Raw genomic sequence first — 21,030 nt, 5'->3', positions numbered from 1 at the left:
ATTTCTCTTACAACAGCAAACTAATAATTAACGAATGAAGAACTTTGTCATCATATCCAATAATGAATATTAGTGTTCGGATTGCCACTGAAATTCATGAATGACAGCTAATCCTAATAGCGCATTAACAGTATATTCCTGATTATGGTAAACACTTGGCTAGCTGGCTAATTCCGTTAAGTTAATTGCCTGGTGCAGTTGCTAATGAAAACAGCTCCAATAATTTAGCTAGCTAGCTTTGGTAACAGTTAGAGAGTGTTCAGGATTGTTCAGGATGTTCAGGATGAAAATTGTCGCTTTATAGCGATTTGAATATTTATATAAAGTTAGCTCACACATCTAGAGGAGGAACAGCTGCAGAGTCTGCAGCAGGAGCAGTTCCTACACACTGCTGGCTTTTCTGAGTTTGTCAGAAACATTTCGCTTAACAGATATTTCTTTAAAATGCTGGCTATAGATGGCATGAAGTTTCAAATCCTTACCCTCATCATGGCGAATAGCATAAAACCATTTCTTACTCACAACCACATCGGTGGGAAATGAGTGCGAGCTCATGTATGGATTTTTGCTTGAATTATATTGTATTTGCTGTCACTGTTGACTACCTAATCAGAAGTTTTGAAATACTACTATCGATGCTTCCTCAGTCGTGAACACGGAAGTGTATTCATCTTAGTAACCGCTATGTCATGAATGCCGGCCAAGAGGCAGAAAAATACCCTGGAAAAAGACGCCAGTCCATTGCAGGCCATCTTACATGAGAGGAGGAAGGAAACAGGAGAACCCAGAGGAAACCCACATGGAGCTATGAAGCACCAACCCGAGAGTGTGTGAGAGAGAGAGAGAGACAGAGAGAGAGAGACTAAAATAATGAAATCCCTTGAGTGAATGAGTTGCCAAATTTACCCAAATGACTGCAGGACACTGAAAGTGTATTGTGAAGGCAATTTGTAGTCCCAAAAAACCCCCAAAACATTTCATTGTGATTATTTATTATGATTAGACAGTCACATTCAGCTAGATTCATGCACATATCAACAGATCTCAAGGGTAAACCCTCATCAGGGCAGCATTACATAGGTCGTGCGTGTGTGTGTGTGTGTGTGTGTGTGTCCTGCATGCGGGTCTGTATTAACGCAGGTAGTTGTTTTCACTCTAAACTGCTTGTGTTGAGGCTCAGGACTCTTTATTTTTTTTTTAAATTATTATTTTTATATCAGATCTCTGGAGGGCTTGCTGCTTCCCTAAGGCACAAGCACAGTCATTAGCAGCTATGATGTATGAGTGTGCGGTGTGCACGTGCAGTTTTATACTCGATTATACTCGTGTAATCATCTAAGACTCCTGAGACGTTATAATGATTTGTACTCATAACTGTCCCTCATTATTATATACAATGGCAATCATAAGAAAGTCTTTCGTTTGCGTTAAAATGACGTAACTACAACAGTTAATGCGCCCTTCTGCCCCCCCCCTCACTCCCGCAGTTGGTACGGTCCGTTAAGGAGCTGTTCGTCATCCTTCAGCGCGCAGTTCTATGCGCGAGAGCAGCAACAGAGCTCATACGTCGTTCCCTCTCTCTCGCGCGCGCTCTCTCTCTCTCTCTCTGTGTGTGTGTGTGTTTAGATTAACGTCATCATGGAATTCAAAACACTTTCATTCAGTTTCCGTAAAGCTGGGTGCAGCGTTTAGATCGTCGCGCTGTAAAAACGGTCCGAAAGAGACGTGTTTCTGATGAGCTGCAGCGGGTGATCTCTGAAAGGATGGAGGACGGAGAGCAGCTCGCGCGGCGCGGAGACGCCACCATCGGTCGCGCGGGTCAGGAGCAGAACGAGCTGCTTGAGGAGCTGGTGGCGCGTGACGAAACGGGAGAAGTGGGAGCGCGAGACACAGCCACGGTGGAGAGGAGACAGCCACGCAGCTGCCACGGTGAGATCGCACCTTCTACCTTCACCCTCCACATGCACTCCGGTGAGGTGACACAGTGAACGCAGTTATCCGTCTGTGTTCCTTCATGGGTCCTCCCATGGTCCAACCTTGTCTATGAGTCCTCATATCACAGTCAGTTTTATAATTATTTTTTTTTATTGACTAAGCATGCCTGAACACACAAGGAATGTGACTCACTTAAGTTAATAATGTGCAAGGGGAGGAAAAAACCCACAACGTCAAGAGTAAATTAGGAAGCAGTGAGTAACTCCTCGTGTGCCAGAATCAGAGTGCGAATTGGACATACAATAAATATCTATAATAATAAAAAAAAAGTATACAGGGTTTTGTTTTTTAAGTGCGTTACAAAATCTGTGTATAAAGAGTCTATTGTACACTTGAATTAAATGCAGGCTGAGTGGCTGCTAGCACAGTGCACAGTGAATTTGTATACGGGTGATTCCTGTCTTAATTATTATTTTTTTTAATTATTATTATTAATTAAGGGTTGTGATTTTAGCATTTTTCCAACGGTGTAGTTTTATCAAACTTCAGGCAACTTCAAGTAATTCTGGTTGCGTATGTTCTCCTGAAGGATTTGCTGTATGCATGCACCATAAGCCTTTACAATTACAACTTCCATCTCTGAAAAGGATAAATTCTACAGATTTTGAGCTGAATGTACAAAAAACAACACACTTTTAGTGATGAATTTAAGTTTTGCACAAACGTTAAGCAAGTGCCAAAACATGTGCCCTTAGGCAGAAAGTATGTATTCACTTTTTACGCGTACGCTAGGAATAGCGCACAGTACGCGTGACGCAAATTTCGTCATCAAAGTACGCGCAGATTTCAAATGTGCGCATTTAATTCTTTTGCACTATTTAGTTGTTCCACAAGGTGGCAACAGTAACCCAGGGCCGTTGATTCTCAATATAGTCGAAGAAAAAAACGGAAGCGATGGAGACGAGTGCAGGTTAGAAAGTTCCCGCATTTGTATAATTCTAGCCTTAACATGTATAAGGATTTGTATACTGGTGGTAATCGTGGCGAGAGATTGCGCAAGCATTGTTCTTCATGGTGGTCTTCTTCTTCATTGTTGTTTTCCATAATAAGAGACCTGCTGTACTGCTCTATACTGATTCTAGGCCAGGAGGGGTAGTGCAAGTTGTGGTAATGCGCACGTGTTGATCGGCCGCGTACGCGTACATGTCATATGGAGTATACTTTGAAAGGCTACGCGTATGACTGTGCGCATACGCTAGCGTACACATGAAAAAACAAAGTATATCAGAGCCTTTAAGCTTCCCTTATGAGTGAATGAGTTTTAAATTAGTTTACGTGTATATCTTCAGTCCGAACAGGATTTCATAGGGTATTTTTTTGATTGTTGCAGCCAAAAATGCTTGATTTTGCTGAATCTTTTTTTCTTCTTCTTCAAAATTTGCGATGCAATTTGTGCAGTTTTTGCTGCTTTATTTGTGGAAAACTACTTGAATTGGCTTGAAGTTGTTTCGCAGTGATGTTTGTTGGTAAATGAGACCGTTTAGCTGTATTCATGTTCGACACACGTGAATCGAAGAGGGCATCGGCTGAACGTGCGTTGTGATGACATCACATAACGTGTGTTGGCCCAAATCTGTGGAAAATCTGCGGTCGTTTTGGAAAAATTGCTAAATCCTGGAGGGACTGGATCTTTTCATATGATGGGGAAATATGTCCAATTTTTTGGGGTTTTGCAGTAATTAAGGATACACTACCAAAGAAGATTTGAAAAAATGCTGGAACGTTCTTTTAAACGCACTCCTCAGAATGAGTCATTAATCAGTAATGGTCAGTATTCATTAATAAGTCATGAGTCAATAATGGTCCTTCTTGATCTGACTCCAAAATAAACGTCCTTTCTTGGATGTCTTTTCTTGAACCACAGCATCTTGGCTCTTAATGGGATAGTTATTATTGCAGTGTCACTTCAGTCAGTGTAGGTCCCCACAAGCCTTATTGTCTTCTGCGTGTGAAAAAGGAATAGAAACACAGAAACACTGGTATGAGAAGCACTCGCTGTTTCATTAATAACACATTGTGAATCAATCAGCTGTTTCACTGTGTGTGTGTTGGATCTGAAAGAAAGCCTCTGCAGTGGCCAGGGAACTTTCATCACCTCAATGGGTTGTTTGTTCATCTTGGCCAGTTTTGCCATGAAGAAGCGTTGGCTGTGACAGTGAGGAAACTGAGTGTGAGAGAGAGAGAGAGAGAGTGACAATGGGTGAAGGAAGGAAGGAAGGAAGGAATAGAGATTGTACATTAGATGGGAGAGTGAATCATTTGGAAAATAGGTATCACTGAAGGTCTAATCAACTGTTTTTTTTAGGCATGACTGTTTTCTGGGCTGAACTGTAGTATATTTAAAGCATGGTGCACCATGACAGTTGTTGATAAAGGTCAAAGTTGAAAATGATGCTGACGGGCATAGAGCCTGTCTCCACTTAGACATGTTTACTGCAGTAAGTTAATTAATTTCCCATTGGGTCAAATGACTTCCCCACACAAACAGAGGAATGAATGAGAGCTGTAGTAGGAGGCATTCTGGATGATGTCCAGTGTTCATCTCGAGGTCTGGACTGTAATATAATGCAAGAGCGGAACGCCAGCTCTTTCCGGTTGATGTTGAGTATTTTGAGAATGTGCTTAATTCTTATTCAGCCGTTGTTCTCAACTGTCCCACGCCTCGGCCGGCAGATTCTTCCTCGTCAAGTAGCTGAGATTTGTACGCAGGCTTTCAGAGGTGCATTGCACGTAGCTGAAGTGTCTGAGCTGTTGGTGCCCGTCACACCTTTAACCAAAGCCGATAGTGGCCTCAGGCTTGTCATTGACCTCGGTGAACTATTATTACAGAAAAACCCAATGATTGCTGGCTCCTTCATAGGCCTTCGTGCTAGGTGTGTTCATTTATTCAAATGCTAATATACATAGAAAGTGTTATGCAGCCACACAGCTACAGGGGTCCCTTGAGTTTGGGTTAGTATCTGTGTGGTGTTGGATGTGTTTGCGTGATATAGTTTATAGTTGGTGACTATAAATTGACACTGTGTGAATGCATGTGTACTTGGTGCCCTGCAATGGACTAACGTTCATTCATTCCAGGGTATAGTCCCGCCTCATGCTCCGTGTTCCTGAGATTACCCTGACAAGGATAAAGCCAAAGCTCAATGGATGAATGAATAAAAAGGATTTTTTAAATTTTTATTTACTAACTATGTGGTGTTTTTATACAGGGAACATGAGGAAGTACATGCATATATTATCCAGTCCGAACAGGATTTCTTTTTTTTTTTTGTGATTGTTGCAGTCAAAAATGCTTGATTTTGCTGCAGCTTTTTTGCACATTTGTTTTTTTTCTGGGAAATGACTTGAATTGAAGTTGCAATTGCACGAAATTGTTTTGCACTGTCTCGCGCGGTGATGTTGGTAAATGAGACTTTTTAGTACTTAGACCTGTACTCGTGTTCGATGCACGTGAATTGAAGAGGACTTTGGCTGAATGTGCAGTGTGATGACGTCACATGACGCTTCTTGGCACAAATCTGCAGTAATTTTTTAACAATTGCAAGCTCCTGCAAATATTGTGGAGTTTGCTTTATTTTGTGTTCATTTCTGCGATCGCAAAATCCTCGAGGACTGATTCTCAGTGGAGTCTTTTCTCAGTTCAGTACTCGATTCTGATTGGATGGAAGGCACGGCTTTGACAGCAGTTTTTGGCAACAAGGCATATCACAGGTATATATTACTGCAGTTGTTCTAACTCATTCAGAGGGACTTATAAGACTAATAACCACACTCTGTGGATGGTTATTTTCTCAAACAGTATGCCATGTTGTGTTTTATTTATTAAATGATAGACTTCAGTAGTTTACTCCTCTTTTTTAATAATTGGTTGGTTCATATGAAATGAAAATAGATATTATAGTGGACTGAGCAGAGAACAGTCTATATTTTGCTCTCTCTCACTCTCTCTTGAGTCCCTCCACACACACAAACACACACACACACACACCCCTACCTTCAGGACGTGTCGGATTGCATCTCCAAAGCCAGTGTCGAGGTTTTAGAGGGCCTGACAAGTCGGCAGCCTCTCTCTGTCTGTTCGGCTCTGTCTTCCTGTCCCCATTGGGATTAAATGCTTTTTGTTCTGACAAGGGTAAGAGTGTGAGTAGATGAGCATTTTAATATTGCATGTGTATGTGTGTAAAGTGTGTGTGTAAGTAGCTATTATAAATATGTATGTATGAGGCTGTGAATAGCATTGTGCATATTCAGCAATGTTTATTGGCCATGCATTATAACAATCACTTCTTCATTTTTATTTCATGTTAACATTTTGTGCACTCTTTCTACATTTTCCTTTTTTTAATTTTTTTTTTTGAACTCTTTCCGTTATCGTTTTATTCTACATCATTATGTTTCGTTATAATTTCCTGTACCCACTCTACTCTCAGCTTCTCTGAGGTTCATTGGACTTGCATGTGCAGTTTAATTAATGTGTGTTTATTGAGAGCATGCTGAAATGTCACAGTTAATCATATGCAATCATGAATAAGGGCTGTCACGACTGGAGAGTGGCGAAACTATGTTTGCGGTAATGTTCAGGTCAGAAAATATACACTGTCACAGGGTGTGTGTGTATATGGGTGTGAGTGTGTTTGAGGCAGTGTGTGTTAAACACAGATGGAGAGGGGGTTAATATCTATTTACAGTTTGGCAACGAATGACAAGATAGTTATAGTGGTGTGTGTGTGTGTGTGTGTGTGTGTGAGAGAGAGAGAGTGCATGGTAATCATTAGTATGAAGTTACAGCCAAATAGAGGTAGAGAGTCTAGTTTATCTTGAAAGGCATCTCGGTCTTGATTTAAAGGTCAAATTGATTGGTTTGGCACAAAAAATGTCATTAGACAACCGAAAAAACAGCACAGAAGCTGTGATGCATTTACATTCATTAAAAATCCCGTTTCAAGAATATGCAGTTTAGAAATGCCCTCAAAATGCATTTGCATACTGGAATATATTTGACTATTATATTTTATGACACAAAAACACTTGCCTGTTATATGTTTAATACTAACTGAATTGTTATTGTTAAGCGAATACAGAAAAGCCAATGCACTTAGAATTTTCACACCCTAATCAGTCGGCACACTCAAAAATCGTTCATAAAAACACAGTTTATAATCTTTAGGGCAACATTAAGGTTTTAAGACTCGGGTTAAATGTGTTTCTTGTAGAAAATCTCTTTTAATAAGTCTGGAGTCTTTATGATCCCTAGGGGTGGAATAGGAAGAAATTCATGCTATGAATTATTTGGTTTGATATAACAAAGAATCTGCTTATAACGTGACAAATTAAAGAACATTACATTGAATTATTTAACATAAAAAGGATTAGAATACTAAACGAAATTAAACGTGTTTTTAAATATTTCAATTCTTTTTCAAAATGGTGAATTACTGTTTTCAGATCTTTTATTTTTAAAAAAAGGGCTGGCCTGGAAATCTATTCATGTAATTAAACAAAAAAAAAATGTTTTCTTTCTATTCTGGTACAGCACATTTAGTGGTATTTCAGATTTCTTTATCACACTGTATTGTATCATGACAATATGACAAATCCAGCACATCTTTCCATTCCTGAAGCACAGAGTAATTGAGTGTGATGGCAACTTATTTTTTTATGATTATCCCTGAAGCTATGCAGATGCACAGCATGAAGCTGAAAGCCCTTCATACAATCTAATGGTGCTTTGATATGATGTCACTTGAAGAATGTTAAAGAAATCGATGTATTAACGCAAGCACCAGTTACGTATGTTTTCAAAATCATTAAATCTGAGCTCTAAATGTGCCACGAAGGACTAAATAAGGTTGCGTCTTAATGTTAAAACTCTGTTGTTTATTATGTTTGTCAGTACATACCCTTTGTCTTTATGCTGTGGTTTTGGGACATCTCTATCTATTTTTAACCAGTGAATGGTAATGCTTTCCATTAAACTTCTTCTTGACTAACATTCAAAGCTAACATATTTATTGACATTTGTTTAAATGTTAACTAAATACACTGGCGTTCAGTAATGTTAATTTATTCTATGACTAAAAATAAATCCACGTAAATGTTATTGTACAGCGGTGAGTTTGGGTCTACTCGTTTGATTGGTCGAGCAGTGTTCCAAGAGTGTCTGTATTTATTTCCTATAACCGCACTGGGACTTTTCATTGTGTGCATCACGCCACTTGACTGTTCGAATCGGTTACTACGACATTATCATCAGTGGACACGCCAAACGATATTTTTCAAGAATATAACGTTTGGCGTAAAATATGAAAGCTCGTCAGATGAAGCACCTTTAACAGGAATGAACAAATCAACGTGAGCTCGCTAGCTAGCTAGGCGATGTGCTATAAAGTGGCTAGCTTCTTCCCGATCTCTTTCAGCTAGCAGAGCACGAATGAATAAAAGATTTGACAATCAGTACGTTTACATGTACAACAGTAATCCGATATTAACCCGATTAAGACTATACTCTGATTAAGAAACTAGCATGTAAACAGCATTTTTTGATTACACAAATCGAAGTATGCCTATTTTAGTCGCATTATTGAGTGTATTACAGACATGTACACACCTTAATCACACTATTAACATCGTGTGGGAGTTTTCACCGCATTGTGTGACAGGACACGTACACACACGGCAGTGCTCAACCGTTTGACGGCAAACAAGAGAGCACGGCTGCGTCCCAAACTGAGTACTTACCTGCTATATAGTAGGTGAAATGTGTGTGTGTGTGTGTGTGTGTGTGTGTGTGTATAGTAGGTGAAATACATGTATTTCAGCTACTATATGGTAGGTAAGTACGTGGTTTCGGCCGCAGCCCACGGCTTCAAGCAGTCATCTATTTGCAGCATAGACGTCTATTTGCAGCATACGACATAGACGACAGCAGGACAAATAATTAAACGCACTTGACGCTTTTGTAAAATTAAAAATAAAAACACCCAAAACTGTATACGGTACCATAACGAAGACGAACTGTATGTCGATATGTGAAATTCTGGAGGGAACGTCAGACGGAGTGGCGTGGGGATATAATGACGTGTGCCGTTAATCGATCTATGTTCTATAACCTGTAAAACAGGAATATTCTAAAAGCAACTCATGTAAACACCTTAATCACAATCTTGTCTTATTCAGAATAAGGTCCATAATTAGATTACTGCTGTCCATGTAAACGTAGTCAATGTTCGAATTGTCAGTTACTTGATATGATTTTCTTATTTATAGATCTGTTGTATAAAAGCAGTCTCGCACTTGCAATCGTGCTGTTATACTGAATATCGGCACGGCTGTGGTTACCTACAGCCAAATCACAGCCATGCTGATATTCAGTATAACCACACTCTGCCTCGTGTGATCTTGCTTAATTGTAAACAAACCCAAGAATATTACTGTACTAGAGGCCATTGCTCATAAGGAATGGGCTAGGATTCCTCAGGAACGCTGCCAGAAGCTATGCATCTCGTTTGCAGCAGGCCATAACAGCACAAGGGTGCTCTACTAAGTACTAAAGATGCTTGCCATGAAGGGGTTGAATCATTTTGAAACTGGAGAAGTCATTATAAGTTGCATTTTCAGTTGAATTTGAGGAAACCACTTGAAGCATTCGTTGTGTTTAACTATTTCACTTGCTTTTGTTTGATTTGTTTGTTACAAACAGCTGAAAGTCTGTACATTTTGACAAAAAAACCTGATTTGCAATGGGGGTTGAATCATTTTGATCGCAGCTGTATGTACTAGACCTAAGTTATCGAAGTAACGGAATAAATGTAGCACATAATTTCCTTGTCGTCTTACTTTTAACAGTGTGACCTATAGAAACTGACTGTTTTAAAGATTTAAAATGGCAATATGCTGCCTAGACACTCTTCTGAGTCACTTCTAGAGCTGAAGGCCATCATCTGTATGAATCCTTTTCGAGGCTTGACAGAGATATTGTTCTCGAGTGTAAAGTCGCCTCCTCCTCACTTTGAAATGTCACTCTGCAGCATCACACCGCTTCATTCTCTCCCTTTTTCCTCCCTCACTGTGTAAGAGCCGTTGCTTGTTATCCGTCCATCAAAGCACCAGTTATATCTGGATATGTGTGTGAACGCGTTTACTTGAAAGCAGGATGCTCTGAATAAACCACACTGTGATCTTTTCTGATGGCATCGTTTGCATTAATGAATGACTTTTATTATTTTTGTCTAAGGGACCGCGTGATGCCAAAATGCCTGTTTGCCAGAGTAGCCGAGCTGTGTGTATTTGAGTGAAAGAGAGAGAGAGAGAGAGAGAGAGAGAGGTAGGTAGGTAGTGCAGTAATGCTGGTATCTGTTTCATGCATTTGAAATTAGCACAGCTTTTTATAGACACCTGTACTTGGTATCAGTACAGTGTGTGTGTGTGTGTGTGTGTGTGTGTGTGTGTGGCTTGAGCACGCCTAATTCTTGACGTATGTTGAGTGCAAGTGCGTGTAATGTCAGGTTGTAATCCGTTAATGTCTGGGCATTAAGCCATACAGCAATGAATCAGTGCTTTCCAACAGGAATCTGTGATCCTCTCAGACTTTTTGCTGTCAATACTACAGGTAAGCCGTGTGTGTGTGTGTGTGTGTGTGTGGTCATGTGTTTGAAGCTTTGTTGATTGATTTGATAAAGCATGTTGAGAATGATGTATAGTGTCAGTGTTTGTGTGTGTGTGGTTTTTTTTGTTTTTGTTTTTCTTCAAAAAGTTGTCTAGGGTTACGTCAGACCTAAAATAAACCGTGGCAGAAATACAGCTGCTCGTCATCAAAACACTTAGTCACTGAATTGTATCTCAATTTTCCAGTTACTCTGATTTTGTTTTTTCTCCTTGTTTTTCTGTGATTTTTTTATTTTATTTATTTCAGCCCTGTTCCATAATATTGACTTGAATGGGATTCGCAACACGCTTTCTGCCTGCTGCAATTTCACATAACCACACACATGAAAAAGGGTTGCTAGATGATTTTTTTTCCACTTGTTATTTATGCAGCGTAGGGTCGTTGTGCAGAATTGGTTTTTGCCTGGAATAATTTAGGGTTAGATCATGGTTTTCAAGTATTGGCTTAAACTGGGCTTTGATGTATCACGGGCTATTTTCAGCAGACATGTAGCAGTACTGTAGGTCGATTAAATTATTAGACATGTGCGGAAAAAGCATCTTTATTGTCAAATTATAAACCCACAATCCAGCCATGACACTGGCACAGCTTCTGATTTGTTTCCTTTGAAACTAGTGATCAATGGATGGTTTCCTTCAGTCATCAGACTGCATCAACATTTAAATTTTTATTTTTTTTTTAAGAAAAGACGGATGGTTTATGTTGCTGTCTGGCACATCCATTGCTCACTATATTTTAAGCCTTTTGCCTCTGTGTTGGTGACAAAAAAACCAGTTGGAGCATTTCATTCATTCATTCATCTATCTCCATTAACTACTTCATCCTGGTCCCTTTATCCTTTGTATTAGAATAGGTCCTGAATGGGAAACCCATCAGACACACACTCATTCACATCTAGAGGTGTTTTAGAGTATCCAGTCTACTTCCTGGCATATTTTTGGGCGGTCAGATGAAACTGGAATACCTGGCGGAAACCCATGTGGATGTATTGGATCTATTTGAACACACAGGCTGTAACCAGAGCGCAACATCAACTCTAGACCCTGGCACTATGAGGCACCACCAATACCCCCTGCCTCATCAAAGCCACCCATGTCTTATTCATGAGGTGTGGAAACTTTAGCCGTATTTTATCAGCTCAGGCCCGGGCATCTCTGTTAATCAGAGAGTCTTCTAACAGACAGGAAGCACTCAGTCTGGTTGGTTCTGTTAAACAAACAAGCGAAATAATGGACAATGGGCTGGAACAACAGTAATTCAGAGTGACTGCTAGTGTATTATGTCAAATCATGTAGACCATATGTATGTGCTTGTTGAAGACAACATTTCAGATTTATTCACCGGTTGGCTGTTATAATAACCTCCACTCTTCTGGGAAGACTAGATTTTGGAGTGTGGCTGTGGAGATTTGTGCTCATTCAGCCACAAGGATATTATTGAGGTTGGGCATTGATGTAGGATGAGGAGGCCTGGGTTGCAGTCAGTGTTCCAGTTTATTCCAAAGGTGTTCAGTGGGGTGGAGGTCAGGGCTCTGTGCAGGCCACTCAAGTTCTTCCACACCAACCTTGGCAAACCTGGCCTTTATGGACCTCTCTGTGCAAGGGGCTTTGTCATGCTGAAACAAGTTTTGGGCGGCTTAGTTCCAGTGAATGGACATTGAGATGCTATAGCATACAAAGATACCATTCTATAAAATGGTGTGTTTTTCCAACTTTTTGGGGAACGCCCCCATGTGGGTGTGATGGTCAGGTGTCCACAAACCTTTGGCCATATAATGTACCTTGAACTCAAATTTTTATTTAAGCATGTGCAACTTTTATTCTGTAAAAAAAATAATAATAAAAAGCTGGTTTCAAAATTATCTGCACCCCAGTGATGATATTTATTATAATATTTTGTGATGCTTACCCGTGCATATGAAATTTTTATCTTCCTCCAACCATTAACCATTTCTGTATTGATTCGGGTGTATATTTTGCTCATCTTCTTGAAGGCTCTAACTGTGTCCTAACCTCCTGGCAAAGGCAACCAGGATGACAGTAATTTTGGAACATATATTTTTGAGAGAAAACGTCATTAAGTAGTTTTAATGAGGAGAAAGCAAAGTAGTTTCTCTTATTGCTTGAGTGGAACAATTGGAATTATTGTGTGCAATGATTATTCCTTCTTATTTGCTCATTTTTATTAATCAGTCATTTTGGTGGGCAGTGTGTATACAGTGGAATGAAATGTCTTTCTCCCGGACCACAGTCCAGCACAACAATATTAGCACAAGCATGACTACATAAAGTGCAGAAATGCAGCAGTGTACTGTGTGACAGTGCAGTACAATACTATAGACACAGCGAACACTATAATAGAATAGATACAGCACACAGTATACACAACTACACAGGACATCAGGGGCATTATGAGAGTGTAATGAGAAGCATTCTGCACCAAAGATCAACAAATTATGAAGAAAAATATAAAAATGGCGGTAAATGCCTGTGTAGAAGGAAAGTGAGATGTACAGAATATTAGACACCACAGCCAAAGCTGTTTTCACAGCTTTCAGTAGATGAATGGATGAAATTAGATTAGATCATACACACCTGTTTTTGTGCACAGGTGTAATGTTCTTGTGCTTGGATAATTACATTACGAGATGCGTATGTGACTTTATGGAGCTATAATATAGCTGCAGTGTGGGTACTATTCTGACTGGAGGCGTAGGCTATGCTATAGATGTGACGTCACTCTGTGATAAACAAGGATTTTTTTTCCCCCCACAAACACACAGCCTCTGAGAACAGCTCTAAGCATCTCACTCTGGATTTAAGCCAAATCCGGTTTTCCAACTGTGTTATTCAAAGCAGTTTTCAGCTTGGTTGTCAGTAACGATAAATGGCCATGTAGGTGTAAGTCAGAGCTATTGGTCTGCTGCTATCTTGAAGTCGTTTTTGCAACTCATCCAAGAAGCTTCAATGTGTTTATAAGTGAGTGTGTGTTGGTGGGTCATTGATCAGTCAGTGTGCTGCAACTGCTATCATTTCACTCTATCATCCAGCAGGCTCTCACATCATCCTCTAAGGGGGTTCTGTAGTCAGAGTGGCAGCTGATGAAGAAATGGCTTCTTTGCTTCTTCGCCACAGCTGCTCTGATCTCATTCTGTGCGGCAGTAATTACTGTTTCTGCGGATTTTTCGTGATGTTGTATTAATGGTCTCTCTCTCTCGCTCTCACGCAGACGCTGTCAGGCAGAGAGGCACTGAGGTCAGCAACTTAACAAACCTCAGCACCCACGATACAACACTGGATAAAGGTAACAATAGTGCATTTCATACAAAAACACATGGGTTCATGTGATCTTGGGAGATCACATGGTCTTTTTAATTAGTATAAAAACATGAACACACTTGTAGAGGTTGTAATAAACCTGTGCGTCAGATTTTAGCAGGAGTATTCAGCTTACGTACATAAAGCAGAAAGCAATTATTCAGTAATAATTGATGATTTGTTATGGGTGTTTCTAACACACACACACAAAAAAATGTTGTAACGTGACTATAGCAACGATTAGTGTATGAATCATGTTCTCTGCACGGTGACGGAAAATGGGAGTAATATAATTTGTGGGTTTCCTAAAGGCGAAATCCTCACTGGTTCAGTAGTGCTAGAAATTTTGTTGTTTCTATGTGTAAGTTTGGTATGTGATCATATTTTTAAGAAATTTATTTTTAGATAAATGTTTTAACGAAATTAGAGTTTAGAGCAAATGTTTTAATGCATCATGGTTTTTAATGGACAAATGGAAAATGCACTTCTGTTTTGACAATTGATATGTGTGTGTGTGTATATGTATATATACACATACACACACACATACATATGTGTATGTGTGTGTGTGTATGTATGTATGTATGTATGTATGTATGTATGTATGTATGTATGTATATATATATATATATATATATATATATATATATATATATATATAATGTTGTTGTTGTTATTATTGTTATTATTATTATTATTATTATTATTATTATTATTATTATAGACAACAACATATCATAACAGAATATCCATGAAATGTGGGTGAATCCTCGGACGAGTGAATGATCCAAAACATAAGGCAAGACCAACAGGAAAATATTTTGAATATGCTGTAAAATTGACAAAAACGATGTTCAAAAGGTACGTAGGTGGACTAAGGGGGGGTGGGGGATGGGTGTAATATAATACCACAACTGAGACAATCCAAATGCTACAGTGGCACAACAGCACAGTCAAACCCAAATGCACAACAGCACATTTGGCAAACATGGCATGCCGTTGTGTTGTTATTGTGTTTTCTGATTTGCTGTTGTGATTTTGGCTTGTTAATGTGTTTCGTACTCATGGGCCACAGTAAAAAGGATACGGATAATTAGAAGGATAAGTGTTATGTCGACGCCGGGAATCCGACTGCACTTCCCAGAACTCAGAGTGGGATACAAACATGGCCGCCAACAACTACAACACCCAGGCTGCGTCTGAAATCGCATACTGTGACAGTACCTACTGCATTCGATTCAGTACCTATTGCTCGGCCACTGATCCGGTATGTACTGATCGGTATAAGTGGTAAGAATGAATCCAATCCAGATGTACTTCATCCTTCATTGTCATGTGTCAGTCGCTTGTCTTATGGGATAGCACAGTATCTACGGTGTCCGATGGGTCCATACTGCAGAATGGAGGAGGAAGCAGTAGGTCATCCGGGTATTTCCCGCCTACTGTTTTTTATGAATACTGAGAATTCGGACATACTAGTCCTTTGCATAATACTTTTCACCTGTAGTAGGTTAGTATGGATATTCAGACGCAGCCCTAGATTCTTTCAAAGTCACACTCACCAGATTACTGATCACATGCCTGGACTCGATCACAATCATCCCCGCTCTCAGTTCTCACACTCATTGCAAGGTATATGCTCTGTGTCTGTTGCACAAGTCTATACCAAGCCTTTTGATTCGTTAATTGTTTCTCTGTTTTTGACCTTGTTTTGCTGTTCATGTTTTTGCTCACGCCTGACCTCGTTTATGCTGTCTGCTAATCGCCTGACCTTTGCCCTTTTTTTTTTTTTTGGACCACATTTTTGGATTACGCCTTTGTCCTGATTACCTCCTTTAATAAAACTGCTGAGTTCCTGCACTTGCATCCTCAACTGTTGTCTGACAACAAGACAAATGCTGGAGGGACACATTTTATTAGAGAACATTTATATCACTTTCAGAAAAGGGGAAGCAAATATCTTAACATGCACCATTTTCGTTATTTATGATGATGGAATATCTGGGAAAACTTGCACACTAAGTAGCATTCAAATTCTGTCTTTCAACTGTACTTTACTTACAACAACAATTTAATAACAGAAACACTATTTTCTTTTATAGGATAATTTGCTAAAACTAGATTCAGAAGCGGATTGAATATAACAAAAAAAAAATAAAGAGATAACATCTTCAGGCATTTTTAAAAATCTTTTATTTTTATTTAATGTTTTTTTTTTTTTTTTTACAAAAAAAGAGCTGTTTGGCACATTGAATTTTGCTCTTGTGTAATTTCGGAAAAGGCAAACAACAAAACCCCAAAAGAAATAACCAGCACCCTGTTAGGCAATTTAAAAATAAGCAAGTCAAAATGTGTTTCAACCTTCCTTAAGCCTGCTGTGCTGAAAACATGTTCTGCTGGTGCAAACTCTGTAGTCATGCATAAATATTGCCCTGCAAAGCGGTAGACTCTTTTGTAGTGTTACCTTGCATTTTTGTCATATTCTTTATAAGGTCTATTGCACTCAAGTTTCCACTCAACATTCTGTCATTTCCACTCAGAAAACCCCTTAAACTCAGTTTAAGGGGGTGAACACGGATCGGAAACGAAGAAGTTTAACCCCTTCGTTTCTCTGTACTTAACGAATAATTCATAATAGTTACCGGATAATATATTTAAAGATGAATAACTGAATAATAACCCACCAGTTATTGCCAAAGCATGAGCAGGCCATGTGTTTTTATAATAAGTTGTATGTCTGTATAAAGCCCAAAATATTCAAATTTGCGAATCCCAACTTGATGAAATGGTTACATAGAGCTGATTTGTCAATTATTTGTGCCAGTCATTAATCTAAAGGCTGTTCTCTCTGTGTAAGCAGCTATGAATGTGTTCTTTTGCTTAAGGCTGTGTGGCTGTGAAGGACCGCAGCAGAGAAAAATGTTATTACAGAGAGGAAAATAAAGACCGAGGGCGTGAGAGAATTATGATGCTGCATTTAATCATTAGATTTTTATTCTTTGGACATGAGTTTATTTAGCACTGTTAGGTGAAAGATATGAGACAAGTGTTTTTATATTTACCGATATTGTTGCTGCTGCATATTAGTGTCCGAGGGAAGCAGAGCTGAACTTTGATATTCAACAGTTATAATCAGACCATTTGAGATTTGTCATCAAGTCATTTACAAAGTCACCGATTTGGTGCAATAGAGTTCACTGTTTCTCTGTTCCAAATTATTTGGAACATAATTTCAATCCACAGTTTCATTCGGGAATGCATCAGATATGATGTTCTCTCATTATATAGGTAAAGCTGTATTTTTGTTGTTGTTGTTGTTGTTTTTGTTTAGTTTTTTTAATTCATGTTACACAGAAAACATGGTATCTGCTTTTTTTCCCCAGGGGCAGTAGAATGGGTGTCACTGTAATGTCATAACGGTTGAAATAAGTGGGTGAGAGGCTGCAGTAATTTTTCCTAACCTGTATGTTTACAAATTCTTCCTCCTCCTCTATGATGGGCTGGTAATTTGTACTCACCAGATGACTGAACATCCGAGATTGCGAAATATATTTCTGCACATTGGCTAGTGAATTGGTTTCATTTTTCTGGTGCATTCCATCTTATTGTATGACCTCTGTAGCTCATTGGGGCATCTTATAATAGTAGCAATGTTACTTAAGTGTACATATACACATCACATGGGGCAGCAGAATTATAGTATAGAGCTTTTAGTGCTTTTTTTTTTTTTTTTTTGGTCTCCTGCAACAGCAAAAACCCCCTCCCCTCCTCATATGACACTCACGGTCACATTTATTTGCTGTTTAGTTACTGAACAACTCAAAAATGACAGCATTACAGTTGACGCCAAAAGTTTGCATACACTTAGGCTCAAAACATTCAAACTGACTTTTTCACAGCTCCACACATTTGATGTTACCATACATTTCCTGTGTCTAGTCAATTAGTCAATCTACTTTTACTTCCATAAGAGTTCATTTCAAAATAATAGCTAAGAGTCTTTATTTACTGTATTTATTTATTTATTTAAGGTTTTCAGTGGGTTAAAAGTTAACATACACTTTGTTAGTATTTGTTGGCATTGCCTTTTAATTGCTTGAACTTGAATCAAACACTTAGGGTAGCCTTCCACAAGTTTCTCACAATACTTAGGCAAAAATTTTGCCCATTCTTCCTGACAGTGCTTTTATAGTTTAGTCCACAATTGTTCTATGGGACTCAGGTCAGGGCTTTGTGATGGTCAAGCCTATACTTTGATACTTAGATACCTTATCTTTAAGCCATCTTTAATGGTGTGCTTTGGATGCTTAGGATCATTGTTACAACTTTGGAGGTATGTTTAGGGTCATTGTCCTGCTGGAAGACCCAGTTGCAACCATCTTTCTGGCTGATATTTCTAGATAATCCTCTTTGCTCATAATGCCATCTATTTTCTGAAGTGCACTAAAGTGCATTTTTCAGCAAAACACCCCTACAATGTAATGCTACCACCTCCATGCTTCACAGTTGAGATGGTGTTCTTATTCGGATTTAAAGCCTCACACTTTTTCATAAATATATAGCACTGACCGTTATAGCTAAACAATTACATTCTTGTTTCATCTGACCAGAGAAAATGCCTCCAAAAGGCTGGAGATCACATGCAAATTCAGTCTGGATTTTTTATGCCAGACTTTGAGTAGGGGCTTCTTCCTTGCATAACATCCTTTCAGGCCATGGTAATGTAGGACCCTCTTAATGATGGATGTACATGCTTTGGTACCCGATGCCTTTGGTACCTGATGTGGTAGGTCCTCAGACTGCGGTTTGGTTTGTTATAGTCCTGTATAGCGTATATAGTGGCAGTAAAACGAAAGGAAATTTTACTCATAAAGGCCCATACACATCTGCAGTCCTTGCAGTCATGGCAACTCACACAGTGAGGCAGCTCACAGAGAAACCACTTAGTATGCTGGTATTTTCCTGCAATGTATTATCTTACATGTAGCAGTCTTCACCCACTAGAAACGTTATTCCACATAGTGGAATGGTCTCCGAGACCTCTGCTTCTCAGCAAAGAAGGAAACTAAGGTATTTATTCATGCTACATCACATCTTTTTGTTTTAAATATTTTACTTCTATAAGAAGTGGCAAAATAGTACTACAGTCTTTAAGCAGTGGTGTTTCATAAATGAATAGTGGGAACACAGATTACAGATTAAACCCTTACCTCAGCTGTCATTCACATAACCCATTCACACAACCCCATCCTGTGTACCTGCAGTTCTTAAACTTTTGTAGCCAGGGTAATTTAACATAAATGCCTCAGACCCTCTCAGTACACTATTATTATTATTATTATTATTATTATTATTATTTTTATTATTATTATTATTATTATTATTATTATTATTTATAAACATTATTTAAATATGTAATAATATCTTGGCTATTTATTAGAGCATTGGAGCTTTTTTATTCCTTTTTTATTCCTGAACCTTCTACTGACAGAACATATTAAATCCAAGTTTACTTTATTTGTAGGCTTACTTGTTTTTGAGCTATTGAAGTTTAGCTTAACCCCATTCAATTTAAGGGACCGATCAAACATGTTATTAACTATAAGAACTCATTAATAAATGTAATAGCTATGATAATGATAGGTTGTGATTTCCATCACTGTAACTAAATAATAATTTTTTTAAAAAACCCACAGACCCCCCTGGCTATGCTTCACAGACCCCTCTTTGAGAACAACTGCTGTATACTTTATTGCTTCTCATGTAAAACTGGCTTTAGTTCATTCAACAAGCCTTCAATGAGTCCTTCATTAGCTTCACCACTGCAGTTTGCACCCTTTCTATTACGCAAGAATAATTATCTACAGTAATCTTGCACTACATACAACCTTGGATGTGGTTTATCCAAAATCATTGCTTATGCAGTCATGTGAAAAAATAAGTACACTCAATGGAAATTGTTGACTTTTTTTTAAACGTATTTGTACAAGCAAACATTTGATCATCTTTGAAACAGTGTCTATTAATGAAGTTGATATACTTGAACAAAACCACATGGGAAAATAGCTTTTTCAATCATTTATTCAACAGAAATATTGTTAGATGTGACATTCTTTTGTGGAAAAAGTAAGTATACCCTTGCCCTCAGAAGCTAGTATTGACCCCCCCTTTAGCAGAAATAACTTCGTGAAGACATTTTGTAAAATTGTCCACCAGGCTTTCTGGAATTTTTGACCACTCTTTCATGCAATATTCTTTCGGTTGCAAGATGTTTGAGGGTTTTCTTGCATGTACAGCCCACTTCAAATCCTATTCTTTTTATACAAAATTCTTTTTATACAGCAAATGGTTTTTCCTGGCATGCCTACCATGTAGGTCAAATTTGTGCAATTTCTTTCTGATTGTAGAAGCATGCACTTTGACTTGCATGCACTAAACTTATTAGCAGATCCTGTGATGAAATGTTGTTTTTCTGGGAGACTTCTTTTTGCATCAGATGGTCTGCTCTTTGGCTGAATTTGCTGGGACGGCCAGTCCTGGATAAATTAGCAGTCATTTGAAATATGCACCATTTGTAGATGATTTTCATTACAGTGGAATGATGTATTTCACATAATTTGGAGATCTTTTTAAATCCCTTGCCAGACTCGTAGGCATCCAGAACCTTTTTTCTGAAGGCCTTACAGAACTCTTTAGATCTTGCCATGATAACACCAAACATCTCAATAACAAAGGGAACACCAGACACTAGACATGAGAGGGTTATAAATAAGACAGGTTCCACCTGCACTCCCTAAGCAGGTTCTAATCACTGGCACCCAATCTTGAACACCTGATTCTAATTTTATGGTGTGATAAATGTATGGGGTGTACTTACTTTTTCCATGTGACTAATCTGTTTGTTTTTGGGGTTTTTTTTTTGTTAATTTAAATTGTGAAAATTATTACAAAAGGTTAATGTGATGTGTAATTTGATAGTGTATTAACTTTATTAATAGGCACTGTTTCAAAGAGGATCAAATGTTTGCCAAATATGTAAAAAAAAAAAAAACA

The 21,030-nt window shown here is 38.6% G+C and overlaps 1 protein-coding gene across 2 annotated transcripts in view; it reads left to right on the top strand.

Annotated features, from left to right (window-relative positions):
- Window positions 1–208: 208 nt before the first annotated feature.
- Window positions 209–21,030, top strand: part of kazna (kazrin, periplakin interacting protein a) — a 61,535-nt gene continuing 40,713 nt past the window's right edge. Inside the window, exons 1-2 of one of the 2 annotated variants that reach the window (XM_053625330.1) lie at window positions 209–1,929; window positions 13,889–13,963. In XM_053625330.1, the coding sequence (XP_053481305.1) occupies window positions 1,764–1,929; window positions 13,889–13,963 (241 nt within the window). In that variant the 5' untranslated portion in view covers window positions 209–1,763. The remainder of the gene's footprint in view (window positions 1,930–13,888; window positions 13,964–21,030) is intronic. The other variant, XM_053625331.1, reaches the window with a different exon arrangement.

Source organism: Ictalurus furcatus, chromosome 5 (assembly GCF_023375685.1).
Source record: "Ictalurus furcatus strain D&B chromosome 5, Billie_1.0, whole genome shotgun sequence".
Taxonomy (NCBI): Eukaryota; Metazoa; Chordata; class Actinopteri; order Siluriformes; family Ictaluridae; genus Ictalurus; species Ictalurus furcatus.
Note: the sequence above shows the minus strand (reverse complement) of the source record. Positions and strands in the feature narration are given on the sequence as shown.